We start from the raw sequence: 24,342 nt of genomic DNA on the forward strand, positions 1-24,342 counted from the left end.
TTTGTTCCAGGAAAGCACAGCTGCTGGACTAATCAAAAATGGAAATGTGGTTGGAGATGTAGCACATAACAGATTTGAAACAAATGCTCTGAGCATTGTTTTGCAACCAGCAGTTAGTTTGAGTGAGGAGTGCATTTCTCTGTAGCTGGTTAGATTAAGTACTTTGTTTGTGTCTGTGGGCACTTTAAGACAGGTAACAGATTCATCAGAGAGCCAAGATGTTACTTTGGGTTTTTAACAAATAGGGCCCCCCTGTACTTCTGCCTGCTTGGGTTTGGTGAAAGATTTGGTGGAAAATAACCAAGTAATTAGCACAAAAATGGGTCTGAATAAAATGTTTCATTGTGTTGGTTTTGTTTTTGATTTGGACTGTATTATGGCTTTCCTGGTAGTTGTTTTAAGAGCATTAAAATCAAAAGAAAGATGGAAAGTTCCCTGAAATTAATCCTCCAGCAGAAGAAACAGGAAAACCAGAAGCTAATATTTTTACAAGTGGCTAATGCTAGATAACTGAGTTCGTGAACTTAGGGAGGTTAGACGTTACTAAAAAGAACTGAACCTTTTTTCCTTTTGTCAATTTTTTCTCTGTTCACAGTGATTTGCATTAGGTGCCAGCATTTAGCTGTGGGTTTGTGCACTGCTCTTTGACAGATGCTCAGTGTTGCTTGTTGCTTTTTGAGAAGAATGCCTGTTTTGTTTTGTGCTACCTACAAAGGAATCTCACAGGAAAGAAGCAGCATTTGGGCAGCACCATGACTTGCTCTTTATTGCACTGGGAGCAGGAGCTGTTTCCCTGGGAACTCTTCATGCACTTCCCTACACAGTGAGGTACCTGCAGTGGGTTCCCTGTGCCACACTGCCCTTCTCCTTCCTGCCACCAAGAGTATGGGAGGCTTCAGCCACAGGGTTTTTATCCACAGCTGGGCAAGGCATTTTCCATTTTTGTCAAGGGAGGGGAAGTAAGTAAACACAGACAGTTATAGGTCTTTGGCATTGGTGATTGTCCTGTTAGGCACAGAAACAGGTGAGCACTCAAGAGAATTCCCTGTCCATATGACTCTTCACATCTGGAGCCTCAAGGAAATGATTTAGGACAAGGAAGCTTACTCCTGAAGTCAAACATCCCAGGTCTTTAGTATAACAGGAACCTGAAAAACAAATAAGTATTTGGTGAATTCTTTTCTAAACCTTACCTGGAAACCAGTTGATCAAACCTTTGATTCCAGTTACTGCTCTGAAATCAATAAGTAAATAGTTTTTGGGGGAGGAATTGTTCCCTAATAAGCATAATTATGTTATGTGTGTGTTAAATACACTGAATGCTTGGTTTCACTCTGTTTTAGAAGCCTGTGATGACAAGCACTAGATACTACTGAGCAAGAAAGTATTGCAGCAGAGGTTATCCACTGAGCTGTGGAATAGCTCCTCATCTCCCTGTGTGACACAGGGAAAATCTGAGCAGCTGTTCTGAGCTTCAGTGGTGTGACCTCCAGAGGTACAGGCCATGGTTCTGTAGCAGGACCTTGCAAATAAACACATGATGTGCATCCACATCTAATGTAGCTCTAATGAAAACGTGTGTCAGCTCTCAGGGAGTCACTGTGTTGTTTTTGCTGAAAAATATTCTTGATTTCTTCTTAGAAGAGCATAAAAAAATAATTTTTTAATTAAGAAAATTAGTAAAGAGAGTCTTCAGAAATGCAGCTCAGGTCACCAAATAAATGTTTTCATCATCTTTTTGCACCAGCTGGATGCTTTGCCTTGTAATCTTAAATGCTAATTTCGAAGGGGTCCTGTACTCCTGAGGATCTTACCAAATTTATTTGGAGTTGGAAGATTTCAGATGTGCTGATTTTGCACTTATTCAGCAAAATGAGACAATAACAGGCACGGCGCTTTATTATTTACTGTTAAGCAGTGTAAATTTGGGATCAAGGCTTGCAGAAGCTTAATCCAAGACTACTGAGTTCCATATATTTTACAGGGTTATTTTGTGATGCAATCAGGAAAGAAAACTTCCATAAATGTGACAAATATGTACTAATACGTACATATTTGTACATATTAGTAGATGTACTAATCATCTAAATAATTAGTAATTTCATTACTAATATGTACAAATCATCTAAATACTTGTTTTTTCTGGGATTAGTTTATATCTGTTTGTTTCTAATGGAAATGTGTTGGACAGTGGGGCACATTAAATCCTGGAGATTTATGTTTTCTCTTTGACAGTGTGTTTTATTCACCACTAGATTCATACCATGTGATTAACATAAAGTCATTTCCTAGAAACAAATCCTTCCTGAAACTTCCTTCCAGCCATGTATGTGATCTTTGTTATACCTATGAGCACAGTGGAACCTAATGCTTAGAAGCTTGGGATAGTGGTGGTACATTTTCAAGGAGTTTAATACATTCTATAATTTCTTCATTCTCTTTGTTGGGGGTGCTCCAGAATGCATGTGTATTTAAAAAATATGAAGGAAGATAACAGTTCATGGTGGATTGCAGCATTCAGAATATGTTTTCAGTGCAGGTAAAACCAGATGCTTTTAACTTAAATGGCCTAGCCTGACTTAGGTAACTTTTGTTTAAAGTACCAAAAAAGGCAAGGTAGTGGGAGAAAGAGGGTATTTATAGCTCATCAAAAGATTCCTTTTAGCTTGCTTTGAGCTCATCTGAGATTCATGCTTTTCCCATGCAGTGCTCTGGTCGATTGTAACCAGACCAGTGCATTTCAAGCCATGCATCTTGCTCTGCCTCTACGCTGTATTATACAGAGCCCAAAATTCTACCTTCGTTATGAATATCGTCCTTTAGCTTCGTCCACTTACAGTTCAGTCAGTTTGCTGGAAGTGATTTAATCTTAAAATGCTTCATCTGTCTTCTGGAGGTTGTGGGCTGTTAGTTTAATCTGTTTCCAAGGAGCAGAGAACAGTTCAGAAAGGGTTTTCATCACCACCTGTTGTGGGAAAGGGCCCTCCCTCCCTCCCCCCGGCAGGGCTGCAGCTGCCCAACTCCTGGCCCTGCTTTTTCCTCACATGGGAAATGCTCAGAGTCGAGTTAATGGGCTTGGTACAGTGATACAGGTATTGAGGTGAGTGTCAGGTGGGTTTGGCACCATTCAGGCTTCTCTGGAGACTGATTGCTCAGATTGCTTGGCTTTGGAATTGCATGGAAGTATGAGGTATTTTTCTCTATATTGATTCTATCAGTTTTCAGTTTCTTTCAGCTTTTGCTGCTCGATCTATTGCTTATACCAAGTGTTACAGAGCACTTGGTGTAGGAAAAACTGTCTCAGAAGTGCTTCTGGTGTGCAAGAATAGTATGTTCAGACATATTCCTGTGTTGACTTGTCTTGCAATTATCTATCAGCCTATAATCTGAAGCAGTTAATATTCTCACAGGCACTCTGGGTGTGTTTTTAATGCACATATGCAGCTGGTACTTGCAAGGCAAAGTTGTAAACGTTGCTTTCTGGCTTTCTTGAAAACCAAAACCTGTTTAAGTTTACTAATTGCATGTTTCTTCTTTAGTTATAGAGTCAAAAACACTACAAGGAGAAAAGGGAGAGCACAGTTTCAATGCTCCTGGAACATTTGTCATTGAAAATACAACTCTTGAATTTCAGAAGAGTACAGACAGGGAAATCATAAAGATCCAGGGACCTCTTGGAGCAGATTTCATTATCAAGGTGGGCTGTGTGAATGTACAAATATATAAAGTTATTGCAAGTACATGCAGCACAGTGGTGGCTGTCCCTCAGGTTGTAGCAATACAACAAAATATTTTAGCTAGCAAGTAAGAAATCCTGATTACAGTCCAGAGATCATTTATGCTAAGAAAATCCAAACAAATTAAAATGTTATGACATTAATGTCTTTTGTGTGGCAGAGAGTAGCACAAGATCTTTAATGGTAAAAATGGCCAGGATTTTTGTTTTAAATATTGCTGGAAGAATAACAGTGACCCTGTGCAGTGGATTGAGCTAATCCAATTGCAGACTGCCACCTACTGAACCTGAGCACTGCTTCCAGCAGCACCCTACGATCTCCCTCAGACATTGCTAACCCAGCCACTGACCATTTCTAGTCCTTTTAAAATTCTCAGATCACTTACAGACTTCTTTCTGCAGCAAATGTTAAAATTTTTGCTAACAAAGAGATAGACCAAAAGAATACAGTTAGGAACTTTGCTATTCAAGGATAAACAATCAAATGGTCACATGAATACCTTGAATAATTTGAAAAACAAAGCAACATTCAAAGCTTTGACTATTGGGAACTTAAATTTAATGGCTACTCTAGACTTTCTAGAGTTTTTATGTCTGTTATCATCTTACTCTGCACTGTTATTATGGATGAGCTGTGTTTTGAAATGCCATGAGCAGTTGAGTACAGTGTACACGTGTGTTGTAATGGAAATTTCTTCAGACCAGGTACTCTGGACCAAAAGAGAGTGTGGTTCAGTTCTTCTTCTATCAACCCATCAGTCATCAGTGGAGACAAACAGAGTTCTTCCCCTGCACAGTGACGTGTGGCGGAGGTAAGTAATGGCAATTCTTCAGGAGTGATAACAGCTGAAGATTAAAAGGGGCTGATTTACAACCTTTGTTCTGCATTTTTATTGATTAAATGTTTGTGTTTCTTTGCACACTGGTAATTCCTCAGCAAAGTAAATGGCAGAGTAGCTGCTAAGTAGGTTGGCTAAGCTGGTATCAGCGTAGGGGTTTTTACATGTTGTTACTGGAAGTCCTATTTTTCCATAAAGGGTGGTCATTTGATAAGAGCGTTGACTAAGAAATAAAAATATGACATTCAAAATGAAAAATTGAAACACATAATGGATATTTGGGGAAAGTAAGTAAAGAAACACAATGAGATTTTAAAATAAGAATAATCAGGAGATGAAAGAAGGTATTTCTGGCCTCAGTAGTATACGTGAGGGAGAGTTTTAGAACATTTAGTTGAGAAATTAGTTATACTGAAAGCAGAATAAGTAAATAGAATTTAAAGGACATCTGCTATCAGTACCTTTGGCTGTTTGATCTTAGACATTCAGTCCTGGTGGTAGCTGGAGCAGCACATGGAGTGCTGTAGCATCTACTCCTGGTTTAAGCACTGCAGCTTAGATGAAGTGTAGCTCTCCTCTGCCACAGCTAGCCCAGCCCAGGCCACTGCTTGTCATGTCTGGTTCTGCAAAAGAAGAGTGAGCTCATGGTAGGAGGAGTGTTTAACAGTGCAGATAGAAGTTTCCCTTCAGCCAGCATTTCCCAGGTCACCTGGAAACCAGACTGGGATGCTGGTGATACCGATGCAGGGATTTTCTGGAGAGTGCAAATATGGTTTAAATAGTTACTTGGGACATGAATAAAGAGAGTGAGAGATGTTTAAAGTACAAGCAGAGTCTGGGGATCTCTTGACGGACCATCCGTTTTGGCACTAGTGCCTCCCTGTAATCTGAAATGCAGACAGTGTATGTGTGTGATAGGCAGTCCCACAGGAAACTACTGTATCTTACGAGATACTTGGCCTCATGAAGAGTGATTCTTGCTGGAACTGTGAGGGGCAATGCATATCCTCTGATGATTCCATCACACTGTGTTTATAATTTTTTTCCTTAACCTGTCTGACAAGGGAAGAAGTATAAAGCATCACAGTTACTTTTGAGGACTGCATGTAAACACTGGATAGCTCAAGAGATGTATTTACCTTCAAAGGTATTGGCGCAAATCCAGCCTTCTTCAGACTGCTGTTATGGTTTGAAAATTATAGCTACATCTCAGTCTCTTTGAAATTATCCAGGGTTTTCAAAGCCCTGCTTTGTAGCTGCTTGCCTATAATATAAAACTGGTACCTTTATCAGAGGGGCTTGGCACTCCTCAGGGAGGACAGGAACTGAAGAAGCACGAAAACTGAGCTGCTCAGTCATGACAGCAGTAGTGTGAGGAATGGCATGTTACTGAGCATGCAGGGAAGTTGTATTGCAGCTGCCTGGCTTTAACCTGTTACCTTAAAGTGGATTTAGTGTCCAGATTGTCTGTTTGGCATCTGGTACTGGCAGTAAAAGAATGGATGCTGCTTCTGTCTTTAATTCTGTAATCTCCATGTGTTGGAAGGGGTATCTCAGAAAGCACAGTTAAGCTTGTATGAGTAAGATTGTTTAAAAACTGTTTCTCTTGTTTGCAAGTGACATATTTTCTGGGTCCTTTCAGTACTTACGAGAGCTGAAACACAGATGCTGTGAGCACTGGAACTGCTTAGTTCTTTATGGTTATCACTCTCATGCATGATGACACTTTGGATCAGCCAAGAGACACACAACTGAAGCCATTGATATATGATACTCAGCATTTTCAGTAGGCACTGGGACTTGTGCTATTAGTTTGTTGACTTGGTTTGATTTTAATTCTTGTGGTTTAAATCTTTTTTTTTCTTTGCACATACCAGAACATCCTCCTTCTCTCCTCAGTTTAAGTCCAAGTAAGATTTTTTGAATGAGTCTTTTTTTCTTAGCCAAAAAATCAACCTAGTGGTTTATAAAACTCAGACCCCTTCTTGCAACGAGTCTCCACACATATTTTATTATTTGTTTTTCACCAAGTAGTTAGTTCAAGTTTTCTGTTGTTGGCTCTTCAACTAGGAATGTTCTTGAACCTATTTCTTGGTTTTCTACAGTTCCTTAGCAATATTTTTGGATCTCATCTTCAATTCCTCTGGCTTTCTGTCTCAAGTATTTATTTCTTTTAGCATGAATGACTGTGTAATATAGCTCTCCAACATACTGGTAACTCCTCCTTGGAGGAGGACAGTTATAAGTTGTGGAACATGTACTGGAACCATATGGCTTCATAGTTTTGCCTTGTGATGGGTGAGCTGGTGCAGTACCAGTATTCCTGCATCATGAGGAAATATGTGTGACTTTACTTTTACACTTAGAATATTAGTAGAATAAAGTGCTGGAAGCTCATCTAGTGTTAAAACAGGTTAATATAATTATTATGCTGAATTGCCTTAAATGAAAGTCTGGTCATGCATTTCCTGCTTAATTAAGTTCCTGCTCAAGTTTCCTTGTTTAAAAGCAAACCAAAAAAGAGTAAGACAAAAAATTAATTCAATGGGGAGATAAAGCTGTTTTAGTTTATCTCCATGACAAAAATTAACTTAGCTTCTGCCTTAGGTTATCAGCTCAATTCAGCTGAGTGCATGGACATCCGTCTGAAGCGTGTTGTTCCTGACCACTACTGTCATTATCATCCAGAAAACAAGAAACCAAAGCCCAAGCTGAAAGAATGCAACATGGATCCCTGCCCATCTAGGTCTGTATGGCAAATAAATTTGTGTGTGACATAGGCAGTTACTAAGGAAGAAGCAACTGTGATTACTTAATTTCAATTCTTTTTATCTATAAGGCTACTAAATCTGGTTTGGTTATTGCATGTGTTAAAGGCTGATACCTCTGCCAGTAGATTCGTGGTGCTTCAGTGCTGCAGAATAGATGACTTTGCTTGCACAGAGATATTGTAAATACCAATTTGTTCAAGGGCTAATTCTGCTTTGTCTATTGCTGAGTAGTACAGCACTAATATGAGGATCTTGTGAGGATGTGTGAGGAGGACAGAGGGTTTGCCTTCTTTTGGATTTATTGATGCTGCCATTCAGAATGTCTCAACAGCCAGACAGAAGCTCCAGTCAGTGCAAGTTTTGCACAGGCTTTAACTTGGTTTCTTCATTTGCCCACCATAAAAGTTTGATTCTTCATTGGTACTGTAGTGTTGACAATTTAATAATTAAAGCTTGGGTCTATTTGTTTGGGTTTTTTAAAACTAGGAATTAAAAATAAAAATCATTCAAAGAAAATATCGTTGTGGTACAAATGCCACAGGATATTAGTGCCAAATTGTAAAGGCTACAGTACACATAAATTGTATTGAGTTGCACTACAGTATTTTAAACTAACTTTTGGATTGTCTGGTGAGGTTTCCTGGCTGTGCTAAAGAATCTTAAAATAACATCACAGTATCAAGTCCCAGAACCTCACATTAATATGCCAGCTGGCTGAGCTAGAGTTATATGCAAGAAAAGGAAACACTCTCAATGGATTTCATTTCCTATAGCTAAACTGTCCATTTCCTTTCATTCCTGCTGAACGTAATTGTTGATAGTGACCTCTAACAGTTATAGATGTGCAGACTTTCAAGATTTTTTCCTGGAGAGTTGATCACTGTATGAAGCAGAGCGACATCAGTAATGCTTGATGGCAATAGGTGCCAAATGTTCCAAAGCTGGAATGGGAAAATTAGGGGAAAGAAAGGGTGTGATTATATTTTACCTTGCAAATTTACTTTATACAGCCAGGAAAAGGAAAGTACTACTGGATATAATACTCCATTTCTTAGCATTGGAAGTAAGGCTTTATGCCTGCTCTATGCTATGCAGTTCAAATGAACAGCTCTAGAAGGGTCCTAAGCAGCATTCAGGACCTATGTAGCATAAATCCTGTGATGCATTTATTTCACTGACACTCATGTCCCTCAGCAGTCTTTTTTACAGATAGAAGTAGGTGAATATTTTCTTGTTAATGAAGTAACACAGACCTAAAGGGTCACTGATAATAAATTTCTCTGCTGTAGGCTTTCTCATTTAATATTTTATGGTGGTATGAAATAGAGAAACTGTATGGTGAATAGCTCTTTATCCATGCAGAAAAGGTAAGATTATACAAGTCGTAAGGTTTGCCATAAGGCTCATGTGTAATGAAGTAAGAGTCCTTCATTTCACATTGGGAATTGCTTACTTCAAGCATGATCACATAGAAGTATGTACTTGATGTACAGTCTTGGGTATGAGAAATAATGATGCAATATTTATTTTTTTTGACAGTGATGGATTTAAAGAAATCATGCCCTATGATCACTTCCAGCCACTTCCTCGGTATGTATAATCAGCATAGCATATGTGTCAGCTTTAGCACAATTTTCACTCCAAATATACTGTTTTAGTGCTAAGATAATGGAACATCTTTTGATTTTTTTTTTTTTTTTTTGCTATACAGGAGAGCAAGCTTACAAGAGTCCTGTAAACATTTCTGAAGCTTGTGATTTATTTTAGTGTGCTCTGGATGATTAGCTTAACAGTCAGAGGTTAATATGCAGCTCTTGAAAATACCATTGTGAAGTCTTTAAAATAAACAGTTGTCCCACTCAGCCTTCTCTGGCTGTAGTGCTGAGAAGAGCATCTTCAAACTGCGTGTATGAATTCTTCTCTTGAAAGGCTTTTTTTTTGACAATGTGTGAGATTTTATAGAACAGATCTCTCTATGTACAGAATTCTGAAATTTTTTTTTCTCATGAGAGGTCTGATCCTTCTCCTCTTTTAGATCCACAGTCTATTTATTTACATCAAAGATGACATGTCACTTTCAAGATACTGAATTGTTGGAATATCTTTTGCCTTAAAATAGGTCATTAGAGCACAGTTTGTTACTTTTTTTTTTTAACACCTGAATCAATTACAAGGATTTAAAACTTCTTAGATGTTTTACAAAGAATGTTAGGATTAAACAGTATTGAGTCACATTTGCTTTTAATGTAAAGAATTATAGTTGATGAGTTAGTTGCATATTTATCTGAGTTGAACCTCGGCTTTATTATGTCATGTAATGAATAATGTGTATTTTTCTAAAGAAGTAAAGATATGAAGTAATAAGAATGAAATCATAGACTTGCACAGCTCAGTGGAGCTACTGATTACAGCTGATATAAATGTCATAGTTTATTTCTGCAGCAATTTGTCCTTGTGGATCTGCTGTCCTGTGAGGTACTTTGGCTTTCACCCATAGATAGGGATTTTTTTCCTCTACAGCTTTATCCTGTAGGGTTCTCTAATTATATTCGGTGTCTTTCCATTTCTTCTGCCAATTTCTTTGTACTCAGATCTCTCCTGGAACTCAGCTTAATGTATTTACAGGAGTATTTCGTCTTCTGAACCGCTTAGGGCTGGAGACCACTTGGAAGAGAAATTTAATCCCCCTTTCTGTGCTTTACTGTGCTCAGCACGTTTGCATGACATTGTGGTGAGATAGATTATGTCTATGATAAAGCTGTGGGCAGGTTCTCTTATTTCAAACACTGAGAACTACAGACAGAGGCCCACCTCATTTCAGCACCTCGGTGTGTTCTGTCAGAAGGTATCATGGTGTTCCTGGGTGATGCTTTGGGGTGAGGACTGTAAAACAGCAGGCAGCCAAGCAGGAAGGAGAGAGGAAGCAGGCTGTGTTGTACTGAGAGGGCTCATGAGGAAACACCACAAAGATGTAGAAACTCCTTTTCTTGCAGGAATTTCTGAAAGAAAACAGCAGCTTAAAGTTTGTTTATCTGCGTCAGGAGGTGACTTTGGTCCAGTGTGGGTGCAAGTCTTGCTTCAGTGCAGCAGGATTTGTCTGTGCTGTTGCCTGGCAAGGAACTGGAATGCATTACCCTGTGCTGGCTCTGCTTCCTTTTCCTCCTCCTTTTTTTTCCTCCTCCTTTTTTTTCCTCCTCCTTTTTTTTCCTCCTCCTTTTTTTTCCTCCTCCTTTTTTTTCCTCCTCCTTTTTTTTCCTCCTCCTTTTTTTTCCTCCTCCTTTTTTTCCCTCCTCCTTTTTTTCCCTCCTCCTTTTTTTCCCTCCTCCTTTTTTTCCCTCCTCCTTTTTTTCCCTCCTCCTTTTTTTCCCTCCTCCTTTTTTTTCCTCCTCCTTTTTTTTCCTCCTCCTTTTTTTTTCCTCCTCCTTTTCCTCCTCCCTTTCCTCCTCCCTTTCCTCCTCCCTTTCCTCCTCCCTTTCCTCCTCCTTTTCCTCCTCCTTTTCCTTTCTTTCCTGCTTCTTGCACGCTAACCCAAGATTGTTCTTGCAAAGCAGGCTGAAAACCAAAGTACTGGGTACATGCTGGAGCAAAGCTGTACAGGCTCCTTCCCCTTGACCAGCATCCTACATCACACCTCCTACATAACACAAGGGCCTCGTGGAGGCTGCCTTGCAGTCCTGTGGTGTTTACCACTGCTTTCCTGTCCACACGAGGAAGTTGTGGGAAAGTCGTGGTGCACACCACAAGACCTTGAAAGAGTTCTCCTGTGGCTAGAGTTGTAAATGCCCCACTGAAATATTTTTACAGATGGAGAATTCTTTTGAAATAAATAGAAAAAATTTCCCAGGATGAAAATTTTCTTTTAAAGCTTTTGGAATGCCTCCATTTATTTCAGACTTGTTGGACTGTTGAGGATCCCTTGACAGCTGTGGGTTCTGGAAAGTATCTCCTTGACTGCTTGCCCAAGACCCCCCTTTTCCCCAGTAGCCATGGACCTCACTCCATCTTGAAAATGCTTGTGGGAGTATGGGGTCTGGAGTGTGTTTGAAACTGATGAGATAAAGAAAAACAACTATAAAACTTCATGCTGTAAATGCTTGCAAGCCTTATATTACACATAGCACAGTGAGCCTTACATATATAAATCCATGAGCTGCTAATTCATTAAATAGTTAATTGCTCTTTAGTTCCTGATTTTTTTTAAAGAAAATTACTTAAGACTGGCCATTCATTTAAGTCAAAGAACAGTGTAACTCTTGCTCTTCAGATGTGTTTTATTGTGATGTGATATCAGTATCTCAGAACACAGCTTTATTCAGAATGTTTTTGAGTCTATACTCCATGGCTAATGTCCCATGGCTTGCTCTGTGTTTCATACTCATTCTTCTGTTGAGCTTAAGCATGATTAATATGTTTTTGTAGGCAGCTTAATGAATTGCTTAAAATAGGAAATGTCCTTGATTTACCTGCTGCATCATAAAAAGTAGGTTGCTTAAATTTGCCTTTGATTTATAGGCCTTTGCTTCATTGACTCTGATATTATGACTTCCTTTATGATAGCCAAGTTGCTCTTGATTAATTGATTTGGTGGGATATTGCAGTACTTGCCAAGTCCATTGTTCATAAGGGATATAACTATTTTCATGATGCTTTCTGCAGTTATAATAGAGGTAAGGTTTAACTAACAAGACACTGATGAACCATAAGATGTATTGCAGGACTCAATAATTTCCAAGGGCTTGGCTTTGATTTGGGAGGGTGGTGGAAAGAAAGAAAGAGATAGGAGGTGAAGGGTGAGGAGATGTTGTGTGGAGGTCATTGGAACCTATAGACAAATGCTTTGATAGAAGCTTGTTATCTCTAAATGTGACAGGAGCAGGACATTATTGAAGTTAGGGTTTTTTGAGAGGTCATTGCTTAAATGTGCATTCATGCTAAGAGATCAATGCAACTGAGTTTGTAGCCTGAAAACCTCCATGTCATTCTCACTTCAGATGGTGCAACATTTTCCATCTTTATTGTAGTTAGGTCTAAGGTTGAGAATAGATGTCCATTTTGAGGATATTTCTTCCCAGCAGATTGTTTGTTATCTCTCTGTTGGAGGCTACTACCCTGGAGGTCTGCTGCAGGCTTTTTTTAATCCTAAATTTTCATTAATCTGTGCATTGCCCTGCTGCAGGAGGAGTCAGCTGAGTTAGCCAAAGCAGGTGAGATGGATGAGCAGCTGCCTTTTGCTGGAAGCAAGCTGGAAAGTGTGAATACAAGGTCATTCAGTGGCATTTTAATGAGGGTGGAAAACTCTTGCAGAACTGCAGTGATGACCAGCCAAATGGTACCCAGGATGTCACAGTCCTTATGGATGAAGGCAGTTTGATATGAAATTGCTGGGTTTATCCAAGGTATTAGAAATCCCATAAAAATTCCTTTGTGAACATGTTTTTAAGGGTAGTCTGAATGATGTGGGCAGTGATGAGCCACTGTAAGTAATAACAGCCTCAGTCAGGACAGCCAGATTTGTCTTTGTCTTCAGACTTCATAGGGTCTTAAATAAAGGGCTTCTTGGCCTTTGACAATGGTAATAAGGGTCTATGTGATCATGTAAATTGTCAAAAATATTCTATTTAGGTGATTTAGACTATTTGCAAGTAAATTCATTCCAGTAATCGGACTCAGTATATTCACAGTTTCTTACTTATGTATGAGAATAAGAGTTTCAGTTATGTTTTGAAATATACTTACACTGGTGGTTCTGTTTTTCTTCTGATTTTGCACATGAATTTAAGCCTGGAATAATGTAAGGTAGGTCTGTCAGTTAATGTATTTGTGCATGGTAAGAATCCAGCAACCAAACTACCAGTGAGTTTTAATTGACATTTAAGGTTGGATGAAATATTTTGCATTTTTAATAGAGGTTAGTGGAATAAGAAAGAGTCTTATGAGGTTTTTTTTCCAGGTGGGAACATAACCCGTGGACTGCATGTTCAGTTTCCTGTGGAGGTGGCATTCAGAGGAGAAGTTTTGTGTGTGTAGAGGAGACCATTCATGGAGAGATACTGCAAGTGGAGGAATGGAAATGCATGTATGCCCCAAAGCCCAAAGTCATTCAGACCTGCAATCTCTTTGATTGTCCTAAGTGGGTGGCAATGGAGTGGTCTCAAGTAAGTTGAAAAGTTAATTTGGACCTTTATTCTTATTTTCTAAAGAAAGCCTCTGGTCTTGTGTTACCACATATTTATTAGCACAGGACTGTTAGAAAAGTGTAGCAGTGAAAGATAATCAATAGTACTGGGAAAAGTTTGCTCTAAGCAGTTCTGCCTGATAATCAAAACATTAATGTGTCTGTGTGGAGAGGAATGCCTGTAGAATTCCTTATGCCTGTTGAATTCCTGCTTTGCATGGAGGAGAAGTTAGAGACAGAGGTCAGGCCCCTTTGCAGTCAGGTCATTTATGTCTCAGTTCTTGATAAATGTAGTATTTCACTGGCTGTAATAGTTAAAGGCATGTCTGTCAGGGGCTGGCAAGTCTGCAAGGGTGATTTTCCAGCATTCTTACCTTTCATTATAGTAACAAAAGCGTAAGCCAACTTCTCCTGGCTGTAGTTATCTGATACAGTCAGATAGCTCAGCACTCCTGTAATTCCTTAGCTCATCCAGATGACATCAGTGACACAAGAGTGTCGAAAATGCAGCTCCCCTGACCGAGCTTTAAGTGAAAATGGCCACTGTGAGAGAGTGCATTCTCAGTGCATAGCCACTTCTGTTTCAGACCACTGCCAATCAGATAAGCCTCACAGAACCCCAAGAAAGCACTTGCATTCCCCAAAACTTAGACGTTTCTTTCCAAAGTCAACTTTTTCCGTACTCACCTCGCAACTCAGGGACAAATTCATGCATCTCTGTGGGAAAACTTTAGTGAGCACCTCATTGGTGCTTGCAACATCCTTTTGAGCAGTGTTTGCAAAGGCAGTAGAGAAGCAGGGTGAGCTGGTTGTGCTGTCTCCTGCAGTGCACAGTGACCTGTGGCCGAGGTTTGCGGTACCGCGTCGTGCTGTGCATTGACCACCGCGGGCAGCACGTCGGGGGCTGCAATCCACAGCTCAAACTGCACATAAAAGAGGAGTGCATCGTGCCAATACCGTGCTACAAGCCAAAAGGTAACTGCAATTTTATCTGGGTCTCTTATTGTTTTGCATTTTTGTTCAGAGAATTAAAAGCCCCTGGTAACCTTTTTCAGAAATGCCAGAAGCTGGAATTTACTGGGACTCTTTTCAGTTTTGGCAGAAACGAGCACTTTAATTATTGGTGCTAGGAAAAGTGCCCTGCTGATATTTTTTGCTGATAATGTGGCCAGACTGCCATGAGGGGAATGTGCCAACTAAATCTATATAGTCTGGTCAAATTGGGAAAACCAGAATTAATGAGCTTAGCACAGCGAGGAGGAGTTGTTCAATAATACTTGAAATGGGAATGAACCTCCATATGCATCACCTGGGATCTTGTTTGTTTTCATTAAATATGTCAGCATTCTCAGTGTGACTCAGCAGCTCACCAAGTTATAATCAAACTACTTTCCTTTTTCCTTCTCCATTTCTGCATATTTAAAATGAAGAACGGAGCTCAAGCAGCATGATGAAATTTTCTAGTAAATTTTGTTTTATTATCCAGTATATCTACAAAAGCATTAGATCAATAAGCAACGTAACCTGTGAAGTTCTGAGGTGACTAATACTAACATCGATATGTTGCTTTGATTTTGGAGGAATTACTGAATGTTTTGGGTTTTGTTCCTCTACCAGAAAAAAGTCCTGTGGAAGCAAAATTGCCATGGTTTAAACAGGCCCATGAAATGGAAGAGACTGTAACAGTGTCAGAAGAGCCAACGTAAGTACACTGCCTTTTACAGTGAAGAGACATTTCCAGCGTGTTTTGCAGATCTCTGGAGTGATTGGTGCTATGCAGTTTGCTTTGACAGTTGGTCCTCCATGGGAGAGGAGTCGTGTGGTGAGCTGTTCCTAATTTTACATCTCAATAACTTTGCTTCTGGAGCTCCTGTTCTGGATGACACAGAGCACTATTACAGTGCCCCTATATCATTCAGGAATTCAAAGGGATCTTAATTTAGCCTAATGAAGCCCTAATTACTGCATGTGGAGGTGTTTCAGCAGATATAAATTAAATAATTTTAGTTTTATCCTGGTCATAGCTGTTACCTCAAGAGTGCAGTGGTGGTATTAAAACTTAAGAGGTACTTTGTAGGGTTGCCAGGATTTCCTTGGGGGGTGAGACCAATGCATAAAGTGAGAAAAACCTGCTGATCTCTGTGCTTAGCTGCATCAGTGGGGGTAAGTTGTGCTATTTTACATGTGTAGATGTGTGAAATAACATCTGGATTTTGTGAGTCCCCTAAAAACTGATGAGGTTAAGCCTTGCAAGTCCTGGGGATGAAAGCATAACTTAAATCCAGCTACACTTGTTCCTGACCCTTGTATGTTATGGCAGCCACACAGTTCCTTATATCCGCTGCATACTTTTCATACACACACACATATATTTATATGTGTAATATATTCAATATATAGACATTAAAGTATTTAAATACTTTGTATACAGTGAGATTTTGAACAATATTTTATTGTGCTTTGCTGAATTCTGCACTCATTTGTAGTAATGTCAATTTGAAATAATTTAGATGATCTTAATGATGTTACTCTGGATTTATATTGCTCTGATAGCAGAGTGTGCCTTATGCTTATTTTTCTTCTTCCATCAAGCTATTCCTGATTTTTGGCACACATGCAACAACAGGTGTGATCATGAGTAATAAAATCTTTACACCTGCAATGACTCACAGAAGAAACCTCTTGCCAAACAGGTGTTTATATAGTTATGGCGACTGTAGTTTAAACTTTTCACTTCTCTAGCCTCTCAAGTCAAGTGTCAACCTACTGTGAGGGGTTATTTCACTCTCCAGATCAGTGGCCCTGAATTCAGGCAGGGTAGTAGCAAAGATATAAAAATAAAGTGTGATTGTCCAAGGGGGTGATGCAACTAAATGTGCCTTTTAAGTGTCAGGATAGCCAAATGAAGGTATATGAGGTCACTTCTAGAGAGGATTCAACATGAAGCTATAAAGAAAATTATCTCTAGCATTACAAAATCCTGCTGTGGCAGCCATGAGCTAATGCACTTCCTGGGTTTTTAGGATCCTTCAGCATCAGTCTGACAGAACAAATGGAGGGCTGGCAGGGACACAGCATTCAGAGGATATGTAGAATATAATAGAGCTCAGACAGAAACTTTGTCATGGGCTGCCTTGTGCCCTGTCCTGACAGTGAAAGCAGTTATTCATCCTTCCTAGCTGTGACCCATATATTCCACTGTAGCCTTCTCTTCTTCACTTTGATGTTTTTCATCTTTTATTCATGATCCTCATCCTGTCCTTAGACTTTCCTTCACAATTTCCAGAAGCATCTTCACCTAAGTCTAAAAGGTTTCTCCAGCCACTTCTTACCAGTGACTCCTCTCCATCCCCTCTGTACTGAGGGCCTGCTGAGGTGCTGTGCCTTCCCTGTCTGGGCACTCTGGCCTCTCCTGGGACCCAGCTCTAACACTGGAGCCAGATTCCCCATTAGTTTCATTTTACTGCTGCCAACTGCTTGCTCTTTAGTCTTCTAAGGAAGCTGGCAGGTAAGGAGAAATGAGAAATAACTGATGCCTGACTTCATTCCTTTTTGCAGATTGTCTGTTGGTCATGTGGACAATAATGGTTTGCAACCAGAGAGTTTCTTCATCAGTGCTTTAAACCTCATGCCCAAAGTGCTCTGGTGCTCTCCAGCTAGAGTCAGATTTTTGGGGCAGGGATTAAGATTTGAAAAGAAACTGTGACAATAAATTGTTACTTCTCCCAGAATAAATTATAACAAGATCTCCCTCTGGTTCAGATCTGTTTAACTTTGTTTTCTGTAATTTAGACATGGCACAGTGATAATTCATAGCCCACCTCTGTCTAGCAGGAGACTTATGATTTCCTTGGTAAAATGCCATCACTTTTAATTTTAGTTATTCTGTTGTCATCCAAATTTAAACCACAATATGAAGTCTCAACTTCTAGTCCATCCTTTTATGACAACTGTCTCTCTATGCTTTTGTGTGATATTTTAGTTGATAATGAATAAGAGAATAAATGCAGCTGTGCTTTAGAACCCACAAGTGATGGATATGCCAAAAGTAGCTTGAGGAAGAAAAATACTTCTGCTGCTGTGGTCTGCCACGGCTGGTGTCCTGAATTTACATAGAGGGGGAATGTTCAAAAGCTTCTTTTTTTTTATTATTAGCAAAATAAAAAATGACTGTCCTTAAAGTGAGGCCAAGAAAAATGTAGGTCTGACCTTTTTAGTTTTTAGTTGTGGAATGTGATGACAGTTGATACCAATCATTATTTTAAATGTTCTTCCCTTGAGCCGTCTTAGTTACAGTGGGATTCGCAGAGAAGCTCCAGCAAGTTTTTGCATCTTTTTTATTACTTGTAAGTTAAAGAAATAGACACCTCAACTGCCTTTCTCTGTCATGGCTTAGGGAAAAATGAAAATGCTTTCAAAAACTGATATATTTTTCCAGCAATATGAGCTAAAAAGTGATGTGAGGTGCAGTGTTTCTCATAAAGATTCCCACTTATGTCACTGGAGTAATTTTCACAGACATGTCCCCACTGTGCCTTTGGTGATAGAGCATTACCCATTTCTCACAGCTCCTTCTCTGAAAATAAGCTGCTGATTTTGCTCAACACATTGCCCTTGAGGCTGTTAAAACCAGCAGTGTGACTCTGTTCAGAGCAGGCAAGGGTGGTGCTGCAGGGAGGGGTTGGGTGCCAGTATCATGGAAGTTCTGGTCAGTAACAGCCAGCATTTTAGATGCTTTTTAGACTTTTATCCAGGACCCTTGGTGTGCTAGGATTGGACTGGAAATATTGCAAGAGCAGCCTTTTTTTTTTTTTTTTTTTATTTAGGCATTTCCTGTCTTAACTGAAAGCAGGAATCATGGTCATGAGGAAAATAAAAAATTAAGAGACACCATGTTGTCCAAGTCTTTAGAAAGCTGCAGAGGGCTGCACTGAGCTCAGTTTTCAGTTCAGATTTGATTTGTCTGTCTGATAGAACTCTGTCCCAGTTCTATCGTCATTAGTTTAGGTCACTGCTTCATTTCCCAGGTCATCCTATGCTTGCTTTTACAGCATGTGCCAGGTGAAAGCACATTTCCATTAGTGCTGGACTGAGAACACTGCAGCATGGACATGCCCTCCACTGCATCTGAAATGTCTTCGTTATTTATGCCTGCTCAGATGAGTATAGGAGCATTTTAGTTCATTGTAACCTTGGGACGAATGACTGGGTAAAAAGGCTGATTATAAAATGTTGTACCTGCTCAAATTTGCATTTTTTCCTTTTTTTTTTTTTTATCAGAAGAGGAGTCTCATCTGTGAACTTAGAGATTCCAGAAAATTTTCAGTTATCACTGCCCTGTCCATTATAAATTGCTGATGATCTACCAAGCATTGTAGTACAAGCACTTTGATGCTTCTCAATCCTGACCTGAGATGACTCTGAGTGTGTGCCCATTGAAGGCAGACTAAGTTTACTTCAGGGAAGTATTGTGTTCAAAGCATTACCATGTGTATGCTGTGGATGCCAAAATACCTCACATCTGAGGCTGATGGAGTTTGCTTTAATGACCTGTCACAAGCTTTGGTTTTGCATGTTCAGTGTAAAGTAAAGATTAAAAAAACCCATCTGCCTGAGCTTAAACTTTAGATAAAAATCAGTTCTCTGTGTTCAGTCAGTACCTTGCTTTATAGTTTGGGATTTCAATATGTAAATAGTCACATGACTAGTTTAGCAGATGCCAAGATACAATAAAAAGTATTTTGTGTGTTCGTTTTTTATCTTGCACTTCACTGAAAAAATACCAGACACTAATGTTCAAGAGGAAAACCTCAGTTACAATACAGGCTTGCTATAAGTCAAGGAAAAAAATGCTTAGCATTTTCTGAGTTTCTTTATAAATCAGTTGGTTGCTGAGTGAAATGATTGCTGTGGTTCAAAATTTCCTTTAACTTATACAGGATTTCAAAAGAATGTTTTTGAAATACATTATTTTTGGAATGTTTAAATGCACTCAACTAACAATACACAAAACTAACACTAATCTCTGGTATGCTGCTGTCATGCTTTTACCAAAAGAAGTTATTACTTTCAGACTGTAAACTTAGGTATGGCTGGAAGACCAACCAACCGTTTTCAGCTATAATGTCCATCAATTTTATTTTTCCAGTAATGTACATAAGTATAAATGGAGTCAATATTTTGTTTTACACAGAAGAAGAAGAAAGTAATCATTCTGTTAAGCCTATGCACACTGGCCTTCATCCAATAAAGCACTTAAGCACAAGTTTCCCTCTGAACACATTATCATCCTATTGACTTCAAAGCACAGCTAATATGCCTAAGTTAGGCTCATGCTTAAGCATTTCATTGGATGAGGGTGATTTTACCCCCCTAGGTGGTTTGCATGGTTGTCTTGGAAAGGACTGTGAGATCTGATGTTCCAGGGTTAAGCTGATTCTATCTGCTGGGGTAAGAGGAAGCCTTCCTTTGCAGCTTTTCCACAGAATATTCATTAGAATTGGTTATCAAAAGCATCTGGATGTTGACCCCCACCAGCTGTGCCATCAGACTCAGTGGGCTCTTAGGTTGTACCTAACCTGGCATTTGCTCAGGTTTGATCACTGTAGGACACAACCATCCACTATTTTGATGGTATCCTTCCAATGGAAGGTGGTCAGACTTGTGAAGGGGTGAGCACTGGCAGTTCTCAGAGTCAAGAGGAGCTGGGGATAACCTTGCCCTTTCCTGAAGTCTGTTGAGGACCAGTGAGCTCTAACAAAAATTCTGAGACAGTTCAAGGAAACTTTGATGGGCTTAGATGTATTTGTCTTTGTCGTAGAGCTGTAAAAGTATTTCATTAACATCTCCTTAAAGAATAACCAGTTAACCTTTTAACCTCTGTTGGAAATGGGAATTATCTTTTCCACAGGAAAAAGTCTTTTTTGGGGTCTGTCCCAATCACAGCCTGGGTGACTATCCCAAGGACTGACTTAGAGTATCCTTACTGGTTATCCAGCCATCTGTTCTCCTTTCTTCTGTTTGATTCTTCCTCTGTGTATACTGGCAAGAAATTACTGGCAAGATGATAAACTGTGCACAGAATCAAACCACACTGTTGACATTTTTCTGTGCTTACTGTGTATGCAGAGTGTAAATACTGATTTTTGTCTTACACAACTGTTCTTATGTTTGTAAGGGCAGCTTTCCTGCACTAAGGGAAAGATAATCCTTTATCCAAGATAAGGGCCAAATCTTTGAATCCTAATTTGGATCTTTCTTTCCAAATACATTTTTAACATTGGTCAAATTATCTTCCTGTATCTCCTGCTGGTGTTTTGATCATCAGCTGCATTTGGACACATAATAAAGAGCAACTGCAGCCTTTTCATGGGGAAAAAAAAAGTTCTAGGAAATTCTGTATTCCATTTCTTAAAAAGTACACCCCAGAGCCACCCAGGATGACTTTATAAATGAAATTCAACCCCTTGGCTCTAGTGTCATTTTGAAAATTACTATCAGATATTAATGTGACCCTCAAAGTGAGAGAATATTATAACAAATTCATGACCTGTAAAACAAGATTTAACCGTAGTTCATGGGGAGCATAAGTGCTTTCTAATAAAAATGATGGACTGCAGTCTGGTTAGATCTCTTTATTGAAGATGAGAGGCTGCTTGCAAGATTGAATCTGAAGAGCAGCCTGCGGTGCTGTGCACTGGATATGGCTCCACTTGAAAAGTGCTGCTCTTCTCTCTGGTTGCTGATTATTACTATGACGTAAGATAAGGGCCTCTCAGATTTAAGCAGATTGCAAATATATTTTTGGCACAGGCCCAAGTCTGTGTACCTGGGGAGCTATTTTATATTGTATAGGTAGATCTTCCTGGAGTTTCTCCTTTTTTCCCCTGTTGAAGGAGACTGAGAAAAGATTTAGGTGTTTTCCTTTTTCCTCAGAAAACGGTACAGCTTTCTCTGTTCCTCATGGTTCTTCCTCCTCTTTTCCTGCATCATCTTGTGTGAATTTTGGTAAATGGTCTGGGATGAGAATCAAGTGAAAGACTTAAGACAGTTGATTATGCATTCTGTTTAAGCGTCAGTAAGTGCTACTTATTGTCTGCTCTGTGCATAAACACAAGTTTATGTGTTGGCTGTGTTTTAACTGTGCACACACAGACACAATTCCATGGAGTAAATGATGGTGCTGTGATGATTTGCAGGTTTATCCCTGAGCCCTGGTCTCCGTGCAGTGCCACGTGTGGCAGTGGCATCCAGGTGCGAGATGTGAAGTGCCGCATTCTTCTCGCGTTCACTCAGACCGACGTTGAGCTGCCTGAGGAGGAATGTGAAGATGTGAAGCCACCAACAGAACGAGTCTGTCACCAGGTGTCCTGTGACAGTGATCCTGTCCCCTACACACCAGAATTTCCTCTTGCTGAAAGTGGCAGTGTGATTTACGACTGGGAATACATCGGGTTTACTCCGTGTTCAGCCACATGTTTTGGAGGTACCTTTTTTCTTGATTTATCCTGAGTTGTAAGAATTTGGCATTGTTTGGTATTGTTGCATCTCCTGTTGATCTGTAGGGAAACCTGCAGGCACAAGCTTTAACGTATTTTTGGTTATCAATAGAGTATTTCAAACTACTTTGTTATCTTTATCAAACACTTACTGGGTTAAATAAGGTGCAGGAAGTTGATAACAGCAACTTGCTTTAGTCTTGCTGCTGCAGGAGTGTCAGCTGCCAGGCCAGCTGTGGTACCAGCACATTTGATGCCTCAGTGGTGGGAATGTTCAGATGATCTACCTTTTCCTAGGTTTCAGACTAAAAATGCCCATGTTTATTCCTTTTCTTCCAAAATGCTGCCGTTTTCTGCAGAACAGTAGGAACACAAAGTTGTAATTAGGGAGGCTTGCTTCCAGCCTGACGGGCGTGAAGATCAAACGGGAGCTGGTTTTGGTGCACTGGATCACTCCATAGGAGCTCTGTGCCATACATCTGTCTGCAAGTAGTTAGGCACATTCCTTCCTGGATGTAATCGAATCTCCCTGTCGTCGTAAGTACATGTTACCAGACAGGGCTGCTGGTGTTGCTACTACTTACTGTACTTTGGGACTGAGCACAAGTGAGTTATGAAGTGTTAAGTGGAGGCAGTGGAATTGTGAACGCACCTATATATGACAGGACTGCTGACATCAGTGGGAAGCGAAGACAGTTGTACCCATAGAAGAAATAAAAAATGTAGAAAAAGGGAAAACAGAAACAATTGGAAGCAGGGAGCGAGATAGAGCTCACAGACAGCAGCCTCCTTTGTGCTATTCACCAGCTCAAACCTGGAAGACAGAGGCTGGGAGGGATGCCCCAGAATGGGAGCAGCAGGAGGGTAAGTGACTGATAGTGCTTCCTTTATCATTTAACCCTGCTGTTCACTGAGGGGGTTGATCCACAGGAATAACCTGTGATCACAAAAGCTGGAACATCCCATTCCCTGTGCTACCTGCAGTGGGCATTACGGCTGGCAAGGGAGGAGAGACTGACTGTAGTCCAAGTGTGCTTGTATAAACATGAGATGGTAGTGACAGCTGTTGTGGCTGAGTGTCTCTGTTTCATCATTTTTATAAGGGAAATGTTTTTAGAAATAAGGAAATTGTACTGTAAAGCAGAAACAAACCTTTCATTAATTCTAAATTTGTAGTTCTGTTATCTCAACTGATACTTGTAACCTACAACCATTTTCTTGCTACCCTAAATCCACTTGACTGCTTTTTAGCCAATTTCTTTGCCAGAGGTGTTCAAAAACACCAAGATTTTTTAATTTTGAGGACATCATCAGATATATAGGCTGAAATAATCTCTAGTCTTTGCCTGCTATTGCTCATGTGCATGTTTGCATTCTGCATCTTCAAGGCTGAGTTTGTCCATGAAGAAGCATCCCCATAAAAACTTGCCCTTGGTGTGCAGGCTGATGGTAATTTGAGGAGCCTGTACTGAGCACAGCAGTTTCATTGGAAGGGTCTTCAAAATGACTGATGAACAAATCTCATGTTCAGCTTAATGTTGTTCTTGAGGGAGCCAAGTATGAATTCTATTGTTGACTTCTGACCCATTCATGAATTTCTGAAGTTCCCTGACCCAGATTTGTCCTAGAGGTGTTCATAGTAATCTAACAATTTGTTTGCTATCCAGCAGAAATTACTCACTTGAAGAAGTTTGAAAGACAATATCTGTTTGTGTTTTTAAGGCTTCTGTGGTATCGCTGGTACTGTGTCTAGACATTTTCCTTATGCGATGCTCCTGGGAAATGTGGGAAGTTGTCGGGGTATTTTATCAATGAGCAGCTTCAGAAGCCCCCATGTTGCTATGCTAGTTAGGTGATTTTTCCTTTCTATCAGCTCTGGTCTTCTGGCTGCCTTGGCAAAGGCTTTCAAACAGACCAAAAATTACCTGCCGATAAATACTTTTAGGGGAACCAGACATCTCTTCTGTTTCCAACTCACTGCAATGTACTAACTAATGATCTCACTGTCTACTATTTTTCCATTGTGTAGTTCAAAGGAGCTGATCCATTTCTGCTAAATTTTATGTTCAAATCTCATTTCAATTAGATGAACTCTTTCGTTACAAGAAATAAATGTTGTCTGAGTTTGGAATAACCCAGTGTAATGTAAATTATATTAGGTACTTTTTGTCTAGGATGTGTGCATCTAGCAGTGGTTATTAAAACAAATTCCTGTGGATTTCTGTATCCTTGGTACTCCCTACCCCCATTTCTTAGTGCTTAACTCTTTCTGAATGAGGGGAAAGTCTGCAGGGTCTAAGTAGGCTGGAAGCTTTATAGCCAC

The 24,342-nt window shown here is 39.8% G+C and overlaps 1 protein-coding gene across 3 annotated transcripts in view; it reads left to right on the plus strand.

Moving 5' to 3' along the window:
• Positions 1-24,342, plus strand: part of ADAMTSL3 (ADAMTS like 3) — a 174,311-nt gene that overhangs the window by 111,392 nt on the left and 38,577 nt on the right. For all 3 annotated transcript variants that reach the window (XM_048318254.1, XM_048318255.1, XM_048318252.1), the window contains exons 9-16: positions 3,540-3,697; positions 4,437-4,548; positions 7,183-7,321; positions 8,886-8,936; positions 13,297-13,501; positions 14,349-14,496; positions 15,139-15,223; positions 21,720-22,006. In XM_048318254.1, coding sequence (XP_048174211.1) covers positions 3,540-3,697; positions 4,437-4,548; positions 7,183-7,321; positions 8,886-8,936; positions 13,297-13,501; positions 14,349-14,496; positions 15,139-15,223; positions 21,720-22,006 — 1,185 coding nt within the window. The remainder of the gene's footprint in view (positions 1-3,539; positions 3,698-4,436; positions 4,549-7,182; positions 7,322-8,885; positions 8,937-13,296; positions 13,502-14,348; positions 14,497-15,138; positions 15,224-21,719; positions 22,007-24,342) is intronic.

The sequence above is a fragment of the Corvus hawaiiensis genome, chromosome 13 (assembly GCF_020740725.1).
Source record: "Corvus hawaiiensis isolate bCorHaw1 chromosome 13, bCorHaw1.pri.cur, whole genome shotgun sequence".
NCBI classification, from domain to species: Eukaryota; Metazoa; Chordata; class Aves; order Passeriformes; family Corvidae; genus Corvus; species Corvus hawaiiensis.